At 37.7% G+C, this 14,230-nt stretch overlaps 1 protein-coding gene across 10 annotated transcripts in view; it reads left to right on the top strand.

Annotated features, from left to right (window-relative positions):
• DLG2 (discs large MAGUK scaffold protein 2) overlaps positions 1 to 14,230 on the top strand; it is a 1,451,407-nt gene that overhangs the window by 1,013,079 nt on the left and 424,098 nt on the right. For 6 of the 10 annotated variants that reach the window (XM_021686447.2, XM_021686448.1, XM_021686449.1 and 3 more), the window contains one exon: positions 1,122 to 1,277. The exons of the other annotated variants lie outside the window; for them this stretch is intronic. In XM_021686447.2, coding sequence (XP_021542122.1) covers positions 1,122 to 1,277 — 156 coding nt within the window. The remainder of the gene's footprint in view (positions 1 to 1,121; positions 1,278 to 14,230) is intronic. 10 annotated transcript variants of the gene reach the window in all.

Genomic DNA, 14,230 nt, shown 5'->3' with positions numbered 1-14,230 from the left:
ATTGCCCTATTTCCTGACCTGCTCCTTACCCTCCCACCCAGACTGCCAGATAGTTCTTCCATTTGAATTTGGATCTTTCAATTCTTACCTTAAATGGAAGATACTGGTAGCAATTTCAGACCATGTGTTAAAAGAGTGGGTACAGAGTTGTGAGATTTTTTTTTTTTAAATAACCAAGGACTTTGTAGTACATGTGTGTTTGGCAAAAGTTATAACTGAAATTTACTAGGCATGTTTGTAACAACTAAAAGATGTTTGGCAAAAGTTATAACTGAAATTTACTAGGCATGTTTGTAACAACTAAAAGATGTTGCTGTTTTAGATAATGTTTTAGTATCTCTAGATTAATTCATTTAATAGAAATTTTACTAAAGTGATTATCCTCTTGGTAGAAAACTCTCTGAAACTAATTGTTGGGTGGCAATTTATAAATAAATATAGAGGGGAATCACTGAGATCATATAAGCAATTAGACTTCTCAGTAAGGCCAACACTCCCAAATCATTGTGACATAAATGTGTGAAGTTTTGTCAATTTATTCATTCACATGTGAATACAACAAATATTTATGGGATGTGGACTGACTCTAAGTGGTTAACAAAATAAATGTAGTTTCTGTCCTCAGAAAATTTATGGTGTAGTGAGAGTGGTAATTATAAATTAAACAAAACAAACAAGATGATTTCATGCTCAGAAAAAATATTATGAAGTATGGACGGGGTGCTGTGAAAAATAACAGGATGGCCTGGCTAAAGGGGTCAGGAAGGTCTCTGTAAAGTTTACATTTAAGATGAGACTAAAGTTGAAAAAGGAGCCATGTCAGAGGATCCCAAAGTTTGGCACTTAAGGCAACACTATCCAAAAGGTATGGCATTTGTAAGTTGACTATGACTCCACTGAGGTATCAGGCATCTGAATTTTCACCATGCCCAATATCAGCCAAAGTTCTCATTTTTACCCAGAGGTAGTATTTCTTAAAAAGACTTTTTCTTCAAGCCTCACAAATCCTAAGACCTTGTTTTGGGTGTTTACTTTTGCATATGGTGAAATGCGGCTAGTTGCACAGCTGTTGGGTGTGTTTGCTAACCGTGCATCTCTCTCTCTTCCTCTTGTGTCACCAGGCCTCCGGAACCTGTTTACAGCACTGTGAACAAACTGTGTGATAAGCCTGCTTCTCCCAGGCACTATTCCCCTGTTGAGTGTGACAAAAGCTTCCTTCTCTCAGCTCCCTACCCCCACTACCACCTAGGCCTGCTCCCTGACTCTGAGATGACCAGGTACTGCATGAGCTTCCTCGCTTCGTCTTCTCAAATTGCATGTGCTTCCACAAGGCTGAATGGGTAGAATCCACCTCTGCTCACTTCTCTTGTACTTGACATCTTCCTCAGTGGAGAGATGTTCTGCTTCTTTGGTGCAATGGGAGAAATTAAGAACATTGCCTTTTTGTTTTTCTTCCTAGTGTGATCACAGAGCACTCGGACATGATCACATGATTTTCCAAATGTTCTTGGTTCCCATGCATTTTTAATAAGGTATTAATTATATTTTTCCAGAAGAATTAATCTTGGAATTTAATTAGCACTATTTCCCTCGTACCGAAGGATAAAAGAGCATGTACTCAGTACATTTTTGAATAATATTTAATAATCACTACTATTCTGCAGGTATAAGATAGCCTAAGAAGTAGGTACTATTATTGCCATTTAATATTTTAATCAAAATATTAAATTAATACCACTATTTAGTTGACTCCTTCAGGTATTAAACAACTTGCCCCAAACTACATCATTAGCTCGTTCTATCTAACCACAAAGAATTTTAACCTTTATGGTATGTTATCACAGTAGGTTTTTACCATGTTCTCTTTATTTAGTTACTCCCATTTTATATAAGAAAACGAGGCTTCAAAGAAGTTCAGGCATTGCCCTCGGTATGATATTGCCAATAAATGCCAAGTTCAGATTTGACTTAGAATGTTTTGAGTCTTTCCACAACTCTGTAAACAAATCATTCTAACACTAAAGGTTGGATATGATTCTGTATCAGTATTCTGAAGTATATGTATGCTAAATAATAAAACCTCATCTTTACACAATAGCAAAAGTCAGAGAGAGAGGAGAGCAATAAAAGGAGAATCTAGTGTTCCAAAAGGTAGTTCCAGTTCCGTTTAAATCAGGAGATCTCAGTCATGATGTTCCTACATATAATGAGGTGCTTATCTGATTATGTTTTCAGATAGAATACCTTCATATGTTTCCATAATACTGTTAAGGTCAAGAAAATATAGATTTTAAAATGATTCAAGGTGAAAATGGATATATCAAAAGGGTCTCCTTAGAACATCATCTCTGTTTTTCTTTTATATTTTCAAAGAAATAATTAAAAGTCAATTATTGGCCTTTCTAGAGGAGTTAAATAACAAATTTTAATTATACATAACATTTCTAGAAATACATGAGAAAACATATTTTTGGCCATGTAATCAGCTGGGGCATTTTCACTAATTTGCAACAATTAAAGCCTAATAGCATTTTAGAATGCTTCATAAATATTAATTAATTTTTTTATATTTTTAACAAATCATAAAAGCTACTTCTTGATACAGCAGACTATTCAATTTTGAAGCCAAGACGGCAAAATTACCATAGCCATAGGGAAGCAGAAGGTGCACACACACCTACAATAATGACTTCCTGGTATTTAGGCATCTATAATCAGCTATGCAAAGTCAGCTAACACTTACGAGCTCTCCTCTGTGCCAGGCATTTTGTTAAGTACTTCTTATGAATATCTTGTAACCCTGACAGTCACTTTATGAAGTAGATGTTATCGATATCTTCATTTTACAAGTAAGGAAATTGAGGTTTAGCAGTTACCTGACAGGCCCCAGATCATCCACTAGTAAGTGGCAGGGCTGGGATTCAAACCCAGAGGACCAGCATAGGCATGATGGCGGAGACGTCTTTGCTTGCTGGAAAAATTCTCCACTCATTTCATTTTTTCTCTCCTTTCTCTATTTTTATCCTACCTTCTCATCTCCCTTCAGGCTCAGTGTCAATAACCCATGCTCTTTTTTTAATGAAACAAAAGTCACATTTCTTGCATCCTGCTGGAGATTTTGATGCATTTCTCTCTTAAAACTCACCAATAAGCAGTGGTAGAATCTACCTCTTATGTGGATCTACCAGATACAATTCTTTTGCAGTTTACTTTCTGTAATTTGTATTATGAAGACCATGGGGTTTCTTTGTTGTTGTTGTTGTTTTTCCCAAATTAAAAAAAAATATATGGTATAATGTTGAATATGTCTGTTTCAGATTACACACCTTCAGCAATCCTGATATGCCCCAGTCTCCAACTCTCACCCTCCATCACCCGATTGGGAATTCTATTTTCTAGTCTAATTCTGTTCCCTTCTTTTTTTTTTTTTTTTCCTATTTTATCCCTCATTTCAAAAAAAAAGTCACATATACACATATGCATACACATATGTACACACATTTTAGTGACATTGTCACCAATACACTGATACTGAAGTTCTTGATTTCACCCCACTTTTCTCCCCTTCCACACTTTCCCAGCTCAATAAATGGCACATTCATCTACCTCATTCCTCAAGCCAAAACTTGAGAAATCATACCTAACACCTGTTCTCCCTCACACCCATCATTCAGTCTGTCTTCAAGTCCTATTGATTCTACCTCCAAAATGTATCTCCAATCTATTTATTCCCCTCTACTTCTATTTTTAGCACTTGAACCCAAGCCTCCCTTATCTCCCACCTACAATAGCCTCCTAATTGGTCTCACCACTTCCATTGTTGTCTTCCTGATTTATTCTCAGTGCAGCCAAGGTGATCTGTTAAAAATACAGATCACATCTCTTTCTCCTCTTTTGCATTAGTATAAAATGCAAAGTCACTAATATAGCATCCAAGCTATGCATGACCTAGCCCCTGCCTGCCTCTTAAACACCTCATTTCACTCCTCCCTTTGCTGATCACACTATTCACATTCACAAAATGCACTAAACCTCTACCTATTTCAAATACTTCACACATGCTCTTTCCCCAAACTGAAAAGCTCTTACTACACTTTGCCTGGTTAACTTCTGGTCATCTTAGATGGAAGCTTAAATTGCACTTCCTCAGAGAAGCTCCCTGAAAGAAAATCTGGTCCCCTATTGTATTGTCTCTTGCTCTTTTTTTTTTTTCTGTAAGACTCAAGCAATTTATAATTATATATTTATTTGTATGATTTTTAAAACCAAACTCCTGTCTCACACTGGATGCTGTAAGCTCACCAGGTGGAATTGTGTCTGCTCTGTGCACTGCTAAACCCCTAACACTTAGCATAGTCTCTGGCACAACAGCAGCTCAAAATTCTTGAGTAACTAAATAAACATGGAAATAAGATCTGCAGACAAGCAGACAGATCCTTGTTCAGGAACACATGATGGCTAAAGCTGTGCTTTACTCAGGTCTTATGGGTACCTAAAATTACCCTAGGAGTGAATGAATCTGTACATTGAAACAAAGAACAGCAGACTAGAGCTCACTTCTTGTACTGCACTTTCACCTTAAATTATCTCAATAGTCAGTACATTATCATTTCATTAGGTAACTGTCCGTTTTTCATGAAAACTGAGTAATTCCTTTCAGAGATTATTTACTTCCTCTGCAATGGAAAATACCACTCTGAGCAGATGTTTCTTGAAATGCAGCTGATAGACAATTCAGGGGTAAAGTTCAAGGGTTTTAGTTCCATTTATAACACCGTCACTTGCTTTTTCCACTGTGACCTTAAATAATCTATAGAACCTCAGAGGTACCTGAAAACTTAGAATTAGATGGACAAGCCCTTATTCAACTCTGTAATGATGAAGAACTCAAGTCACTGTCTTCATGAGTGTAATGCGTACTTCTACTTATAATAAAATACAAATATTGGGGATCTTCTGCCCTCAACAGGATATTACAAGAATATATCTTTCATTTCATCCAACCAAGATTTATCAAGCACTGATAAAGTGCAAGGTACCATACTAGGGAAACTTTTTACAAAGGTATAAATTAAAAAAGCCCATCAAAAGTGTTGAAAAAATGCCTCACCTTTAAGTTGCAATATGTGATTATATATATTATATAATACATATGGTATTATATATAATAAATAATATATAAATATATATTTATATATGTGTGTGTGTGTATATATATATTTAGGGCACTAGAGAATTTTCCTGTCTATTTCAGCACCTACTGATAGGACAGTTACTGTCTCAGATTAGAATATAAACCAACTCTGTGAAAGTTAGCATGTGAAACCACCTTTACATGTGCACCAGCTTAATCCCTAATCAGCATTCAGAGGAATGGAAGCCAGTCAGCAGAAGCAAGGAGAGCCAATCGTCTCTATTCTGTGCCTTTCAGTCAGAATACCCAAATTTTCAGCACTTTGATTTGATAGCAAACATCCAGGAGTAAATTAATTGTATACACAATTACTTCTGTTACATCATCTAGAAGAAAACAGAGTTGAAAGTTTTTCTTAGGAAAGCTCTTTAAATTACTTGGCAAAGTGTCAGCTCCTAAGGCTGCAGATTATATTTAGAGTAATTGACTTTTCAGAACTTACAAAAGCAAGAAATGGGCAGAGCCTGGAATCAAACTAAAATTTGGAGCTCTATGAAACACAAATGGGATTGCTGTGGGGCTTCTGCTTATCCAGTACATCTTTCTCTTAGAAAAAAAAAAATGTTTTTGATGTTGTAATTGGTTTTTCTACTTTGGGAGAATGGTAAGCTTTTCAGCTTTTGATATTCCTAGGGCAAGGAGAATAATATTTTTGTCTCTTTTCTCAACACGTATGGCATGTTTTCATTCGTCCTTTTACATAGGTGGTCCTAATTATTGTTATTTGGTAGTTGATAAACAGAGACTGAGATAAACCAGATGAAGACTAAAGTATGTTGGCAGATTTGGGGCAGGAAATGGCCTTTGAGGCATTATATGATCAAAAAACATCTTTACTCATTGCAGAGTATATATTCATGGGATTTCTTCTAGGTTCCAGGCATTATCCTGGATGCTGGGGATTCAAAGGTGAATAAGATACCATCCATCCTTTCCCTTAAACAGTTCAAAGACATGTAAATGAGGAAGTCATTACTGCGCACTGTGACGTATATATGCTAAAAGCTCTCCATTTCTCTAGTACCTAATCTCAAGGCAACTGAAACCCAACTAGTATAAGGTAGCAATAGAAGCAAGCCTGATCTTAGACTGTCCCTTCTGCAGAAGGTGAGCATTTATACAGGAATGTTCTCCACTCCCACCTTGTTTCATCAATTCCTAATATTTGTAAGAAGTTTTTTTTTTTTAAGTTTTTTTTATTTATTTGACAGAGAGAGACACAGTGAGAGAGGGAACACAAGCAGGGGGAGTGGGAGAGGGAGAAGCAGGATTCCTGCTGAGCAGGGACCCCGATGCTGGGCTCAATCCTGGGACCCTGGGATCATGACCTGAGCTGAAGACAGATGCTTAATGACTGAGCCACCCAGGCCCCCCCCTGTAAGAAGTTATTTATGGGAAACTTACCATTACCTTTTCACAGGTCCATTTGCTAGTCTAGCTTCTAACTACTCTCTACAGAGCTTGGAATTCATGTATAATTCACTCCTTTTGTAGAAGTCATAAAGCTGGTGGCCTCAAACCATCCCCAGCCTTGGAACATAGAGCAAGATCTTTATCTCACAAGACCTCAGCCATATGTAACGGTGGCCTATCTTTGGCAAGCTCTCTCTCTCCTTGCAAAACAATAGCAAATGTATGTGGGCCTTTAATGTTTTAACTGTCTCAAAGTCTGTAAATCCAAAATCAGATATAACTTCTAGACATAATAATGCTGTAATAGAAGTACATGTGAGTCTCTAAAGGTAAGCAGGGGAAGAATCATCTAACTCTGCTTCTGTTTTTCTTAAAGTTTTCAGAAAGACATTGACCTCCTCAGTCAGTGAGGGAAGAAATGTGTTCGAAGTCAAAGAAGTGTAGCTCAGAGTTAATCCCCACAGTGTGTGAAAGCATAGTACACTCGGAATCACAGCATTTCTATGTGGCTAAGAGTTATTGGGTGGGTAATGAAGTTGGAGTCGCAGGCTGCTGCAGATCTTAGAGGACCTTACTTGCCAAGCAGAAGATTTTGGAATTTATCCTGCAAGCAGTGAGGAGCTATTGAAGAGGTTTCAAGGTGAGCGAAGACGTAATTTGATTTGTGTTTTTAGAAAGATCACTCAGCTGTGTAGAAAGAGTTTAAAGGCAGGGAGACTAGTAGCAAATCCACTACAGCTGAAATCATGAAGAACTGAACTGAAGCTGCAGAGATAGACATAAATGGATTCAGAATTATTTATCAAATGAAATGGGTGGTACTTAGTGATTGTTTCAAGGACAAGAATTTTCTGGCTTGGATTATTCACGAGCTGATTATATCACCTCCTCTCAGTACTCTTGCCCACAGTAAATGTATTTTTTTCCACAATAAATGTATTTAAACATAAAACTCTATAGAAGGAAACTCAATAGAAGGCAGTGCTAGAAAGTCTCTTCTTTGAGGTAGTGGCAACCTGACATCATTGAGGAGCAGGGTATTATGTCCAGACTGTCTAGGTTTGAGGTCTTCCTTTGACCATACTAAGCACTTGGATTTAGCTAACCCCTTCGTCTTTCTCAGAGCCTCGATTCACTCATCAGGAAAGGGGGGAAATAATCCTATCTGTGCTTTTCTCTTCCTAGGATTATTGTGAGGATCAAGGGAAATGGAGCAAATGAATTTTCATCTAGGCACTCTCCACATTAGTCATTATTAATTGTTTCCATATGCTCATTCTACTTTAAAGCCTTGAGCTCATGTATATTTATTTTTAGTGCTATCACAAATCAGGTGAAAAATATTTGTCAGCCTAGGTAAATCCCGAGACCATAAGTAAGCTGTCGATGCTGATTCCGTCATTCTTAGCAGCAGCCCTCCTTGTCACCATGGGCAAAGTCACATATTTCTCCTTTTATTAATACATGTTTAGGCACCCGGTAAAATGTGGCATATTTCTTAAGCCGTATGTGACTTCACACTCCTATGAGATAATTCTCTTTGTTATCTACTTTTGTTCCAGTCTCTCCCGCATGTGCCTTTTTAGGAATATAGACAAAATAACAGCGACTCTCTGGAACACAGATTAGTAACTAGACACTTTACAAATATACCTTATTGCTTATAAGAATCCCAACAACCTTGAAAAGTGTGGGTTTTGATCTAGCACGCGGAGGGGACAGGACTGTAATCAAGACACGCCCACTCCCAAGCTACCGCTCCCGCGGAGCCTTACTCTTTCTGCGCGTGCGCACCATGTCTTCCCTCTCAGTCCTCCGCATCCCCGCCGTCCAGTCTGTGGAGCCTGAAAAGGAATTTAAGCCCCGTTCGCACGATTTAATCTGGGAAATAGCACCATTAGAAAAAAGGAAAGACACTTAACAAATCATTGATCTTCTTACGTCCTTAAAAGGCTGATAAAATCTTAAAGAATTCTTAATTTCATTTTTAATTAAAACCTGGCGAGAAAACCCTCTGGGACATGGCTCATAAGGCACAGCCCCTCCCCTGTTTACGCAGCAGTTTCTTCAAAGGCTTTCACTGCCTTTTTGAAGTAGGTGATCACTAAGCCCATTTGAATTAAGGAAAATAAGGAGAGATTAATTGACTCCCACAAAGTCACAGACGCTACTCTTGCCACATTACGTTTTATAGCTTCTTTCCACAAAGTGATATATATGCAAGGGTTCACAATGAGTAAAAGCACCCCTTGCTTTGACATTAAAGCATTCTGTGTGTAGATACTTTTAAAAACACATATCCCATTTATTGTTGCCCTTCACTCTTTTTTTTTTTTTAATTAGGGAGATGTTCTTTCATTAAGAATTCAAAAAACATTTTATACAGCCCATTTGAAATTACATTGTAAGTGTAAAGGAGGAAGGAAGGCAGAGAGCTCACCCTGCTCCAAAAGCTCTCATTTACCCTTCATGACACACCCGGTGGGTTGAGAGCAGGAGGCTCGGAAGAGCTGGAAAATGAGCCCAGATTTGTCTAATTCCAAAATTCCCATTCTGTGGTATTCAAATAACTCTGTCATGAAACAACCTAATTTGCTTAAAAGAAAAAAAGCCTGATTATTTATGTGAAATGTTATGAATATTTCCCCTTGGTTTTAGTATATATTTTTGTGTCTGGGGAGCAATCTTTAGTAACCATTATATTATTGAGTAGCAATAAGAGATTGAAGAATAAGCATAATTTCAAAAGCAGTCCTCTCTGGAGGGAAAGTAGCTGTGAGAAAATGCTATGCAAAATCACTATAGCAACAGATTATAGGAACTCAGAAAGAATCAAGACAGTAACATTAAGCCATAACACCCACAGCATAGATGTTAATTAAAACCACTAACATGTAGTGAGTGCTTTTATGTTCTAGGCACTGTTCCAAACTTTTATGTACTAACTCATTTTATCTTCATAACAACCTATGAGGTAGGTGTGATTATTCCAATTCTATAGAAAAATTATGGTACATATTTTAACAAATGGAAACAATGGGATGAGATAGTTGAAATTGAGCACATCGGGATTTATATACTTAGAATATTAATTTTATTAGACAAGACTTTTTGCTTGTCTCATTTGCTCTTGTATTCCCTGTGCCAAAAATGGTTCCTGGCATGTAGTACAATAGTAATATGGTGATGATGATAATGAAGAAAACAATCACAATTATTTATATAATCTTACTACCCGCCAGGATGCACTTTATACATATTAGCTCATTAATCCCCACAGCAATCCTGGAAGGCATGTGTTACTAAATCCCCATTTTGCAAGTGAAGAAACTTGATCTAGAGAGATTGAGTGACCTAAGGTCACACAGTTAGGATTTGAATCTAAGCAGGCTGGCACCAAAATCAAGGCTTAGAAATGTACTCAATAAATATTTGTTGCATGTTGTTCTCATCACACATAACATTCCTCAAGGATTAAATTCTGTTTGAGAAAAAAGTACACCTCATTTAATATAGTCAGATTTCAGTAGATTCTGTTTGAGAAAAAAGTAAGCCTCATTAAATACAGTCAAATTTCAATAGATAGATAAGTCGATAAGTAGATGAGTATATGGTTAAGAATGTGGACTGTCAAATCAGAGTGGTAGGGTTTGCATCCTGCCTCCTCAACTCCCTGGTTGTGCAAACTGGAGTAAATGACAACTACTGTGAGCTTATGTATCCTCATCTATGTAATAACAATAATTGTAGTATCCTCATGGAGTTGCTATAAGGATTTAATGAAGTTACATGTAAAGTGCTAAAAACAATGCCTGATAAATATGAAGAGCCCCATTAACATTACTATTGTTATGTGTGTGTGTGTATTAAACACATAGACATACTTTGTGACCCTAAATAGATATCTGAGGCTGAAGGGGGAATGAATTCTTCTTAAAAGGCTGTTTTCATTCGAAGACTGATGGTGAATCCTGTGAGTTATAAAGGGAGATGAATTTTAGGATTGACAGTATGGGAGGAGGGGCTCTGCAAGACTACTTATATTTATATAGAGATATAAGCATTTTAGAATGCAGAATTTTGTTTTGATTAAGGGATCAAAATTTACCTCTCAGAGCAGAGAAAGTAAATCTTCCAGTTCAACTCTTTAATTCAGTTTTGTAGACCTTAAGCTCATGTGAAGTTTAAAGGATCTCTTGAACAGTGTATTTTAAGTCAGCAGGGATGTGTGTTCCAAATTGAATACTAAAACCTAAAATCACTTTCCTCCAGAGAAAATGAATACATTCAAGGGTAAAGAGGAATTTTATGGTTTGCTTTAAAAGGGGAAGGATATACTGAGCCTCTCTAATCAAGCCAGAGCCTTTGTCCAAATTTTAAAAAGTCTCCCCTTCTTTTGGAGAAAGGACAAAATGTTCCAGGGCCCAAATGTGACATGATAAACAGCTCCTTGCTCCTTGCCACTTCCAAGTGTTTTCCTGAACAACCTGACCAACAGAAGGGATTGGCCTAGACTGAGGATAGGGATGGGGATAAGAAATGAAAATCTTCTCTTTGATATTTCTGTCTCTCTCAGATTCATTCTAATGTTCTCCTTCCTTTCTTATGCCTTTGGCATAATTACAAGGATCTCATCCTGTCCAATCTTTATAGGTCCCAGATGAGGAAAATGTCACTCAAACTACAAATATGTATTAAATGCCTATTATACGGTTGGTACTTCTGGGGATAGACAATCCAGACATAGTCACACCCTACTCTCAGGAGATTTAGGGACCACTGGGCCCAGAGGGTTTCTTTGTGGGTATAATTGACAGCCACTAATAATGCTTAACAACAACAACAACAACAAAAGCCTAGAAATTTATTTTGGATTGCATTTTTCAAATATATGTGAATTTTACTTTGTCTTGGGCCTTATTTATTTTGGAGCCATTCTGATGTCTCCTAGTTATCACAGATACAGGTTTGTATTCATAGGTTTTCAGGCATTCAGACCTTTTTCAAGTGAAATCTGAAGGTCAAGTGACAGTCCAAATTTCCTTCCAGCTCTCCCCACTTCCATATGATAGGTTACTTGATGAGTTCTTACTGTCTTGCTATCACTGGAATCTATGTTCCTTGTAAGTAGGCCTTAGGCTGCATTGGAAGGGGCTGTGAGTAAAAAAAAAGTCTGACCAGATTCCCATCAGTACAAGTGCCAGAATTCTGAGACTCTCCTTCCCTTCTTTGCACAATCTTTTGGTGACTGCTAAGTTGTCCTGGACAGCCATTTCCTTAGTTTTGCAATACAGCCTTTTCCCATTGTTTCCTCTTAGGACACCCTTCACTTAAAACAAATTTAGTCTTCTCACCTTTGTCTCTGTCTCTACCCCTTAAAATGATGTTATTTTAGATGTATATCTCTGTTTCCACTGTGGTCCACATTGGCACTTTCTGCCTAGGCCAGACTTGGAGAAGCTTGGTAGTGTTTGGCAGGGACAGTTCCCATCCATGTTTCTGCTCCTATCTTCCATAGCAGCTCGTTTCCTGTCCCAGCCAGATTCCCTGCCCTGATTTGCATATTGGAGTTTTCTTCTGGGATCCTTGTGGCCCATAGAAACAGCCTCTAATCGAGACTCTCCCCAGCAGAGAAACAAAAAAGACAGACTTTTCTTGGTTGAGGAGCATTAATATTCAGTTTCTGGAGCATCACATCTTTTTCAGCAGATGATCTACTTTTTAAAACCCCAAAGTTAGAAAAAAATTATAACAGGAGGGATGGGAATAGTGACTGTGGGAAATCGGGGCAGTGGGGAAGAGGTGGATGCCTTGTCCAGTGATGCTTCACGCACCTGCTGACATCTAATTGGTCAAGGCTTCCTTAAACTTCTGGTCAAAGACCTGTAAATCACAACTCCACATTACTAGCTGTCTTTCCTGAGTCCTCATCTAAGCATATAGCATTGGTTTCTTTCCTCACTTTTCTCTAAACTATCTTTTAGTGTATCCCATGCCCTTGATACACCCCTCAATGAGACCTCTCTCATGGAGTATCAAGGGGTCCCCTCTGTTTCCCTGGTCAACAAAGTGGAAATCCATATGTGCTCAAGACTCAGCCTCTTTCTAACCCCACATCTGCCCTCTCAAGTTGTTGGAGTCTTCAGACCCTTCCTTTCTTCTTGTTAGGCCCAAAGTCAGCTATAAAAAGGACCTTGCAAATGATCTTTCATTCTTCTTTATGTACTTCCATCCCATAATGGCCAGGGGAATAATGAACCTCAAGAACAGTCCAAGTCAATTCACAAATTTTCCTTTAGTAATAACTCCGTGTAACATGAAAACAAGATGTCCCTCTGTCACCTCCTTATGGGTAAGAACCATGTTGTATGTTGTCCATGTGGCATATGAGAACTTCGTAGACATTGAGTAGAATGACAAGTGGTGGGTGCCCACCTAGAACAGTGACTTACTTATCAAAGGGGGAATTTACATTTAGTGAAAGCTCTTCTCCAGCCTGAAGGCATTGTATGGAAAAGTTGGTAGTTAGAGAAGAATCCTTCTCTCTGGATCATATTTCACCTTTATTCTCTTAGGAGAAGGTGATACATGCATTTTTTTTCTGAGATTTCTGAGTTAGGCCACAGAAACAGATTTTCTCTTGCACCCTGCACAAGGTAATGTCTACTTTTTGTTAAAGTCTGTTTCATTTGTACTCTACATATGTCAATTCCAGATGCTCTTGAGAAGTCACATCATATGTGAATTCCTCAAACATGTCTCAGAGGGGTTGGATCATTGAAATGTGCACTGCTAGACTTTCAGAAACGGGATCAGGGTCCATAGTAAGCAAACCTCTCAGCAACTCTGATTGACCTTGTGAAAGGTAATAAAACAAAAATCAATTAAACAAACGTAGAAGATGGAAAAGGAACAGATTAAGACTTGCAAAAGGACTTTATTTTCAGCACCAGTCACTCTGAACATTTGCTTAGCATGCTAAATAAATGTCAGTTCTTGGCAAGGTGAGGGTAGTTGCCATTCTCTTCCTCTAATGTTCCCTCTACCAACTCTAAAGAAAAAGAAATTGAAGGCAACACGTATTGCAAATAAGCCCAAAGCTAATAGTATATCCTCGGGGCACTCAGTATCATTAAACCATAGAATGCTTTATTGAACAGGGTTAGAGATGACTGCATCCAAATACTTAAGGTTTTTTGAGAAAGTAAGTTCAGCAAAATTAAGAGACTTACCCAAGGTCTCAGAGTCATACACATAGTTTGTGGCAAGTATAGGACTTTGATCAGGAGTCACTGCTTTTTCCTCCCATGCCAGCTTGTAATGTTAACACAATCTTCCAGAATGTTTCATGCTCAGAAATATTACATACATAGACCAAGCCTGGAAGGAAATAGAACTGTAACTTCAGAATAACGGTATTTACCTTAGAGAAGTGTGATTAGAACAAGGAAAGAAATGTGTTATCTTTTATTTCATACAATTTTAAATTGTTTTCATTGTTTATAATAAACATGTTCAAGTTCTATTAGTAAAAATTAAAGAATCCACCATTCAGACTCAGCAGTTCCACTGCTAGGTGTAAACCCAAGAGAAATGAAAACATATGGCCACACAAAACTTGTA

This window comes from Neomonachus schauinslandi, chromosome 11 (assembly GCF_002201575.2).
Source record: "Neomonachus schauinslandi chromosome 11, ASM220157v2, whole genome shotgun sequence".
In the NCBI taxonomy this organism is placed as follows: Eukaryota; Metazoa; Chordata; class Mammalia; order Carnivora; family Phocidae; genus Neomonachus; species Neomonachus schauinslandi.
The sequence above is the reverse complement of the archived record's forward strand: the minus strand, read 5'-3'. Positions and strand labels throughout refer to the sequence as shown.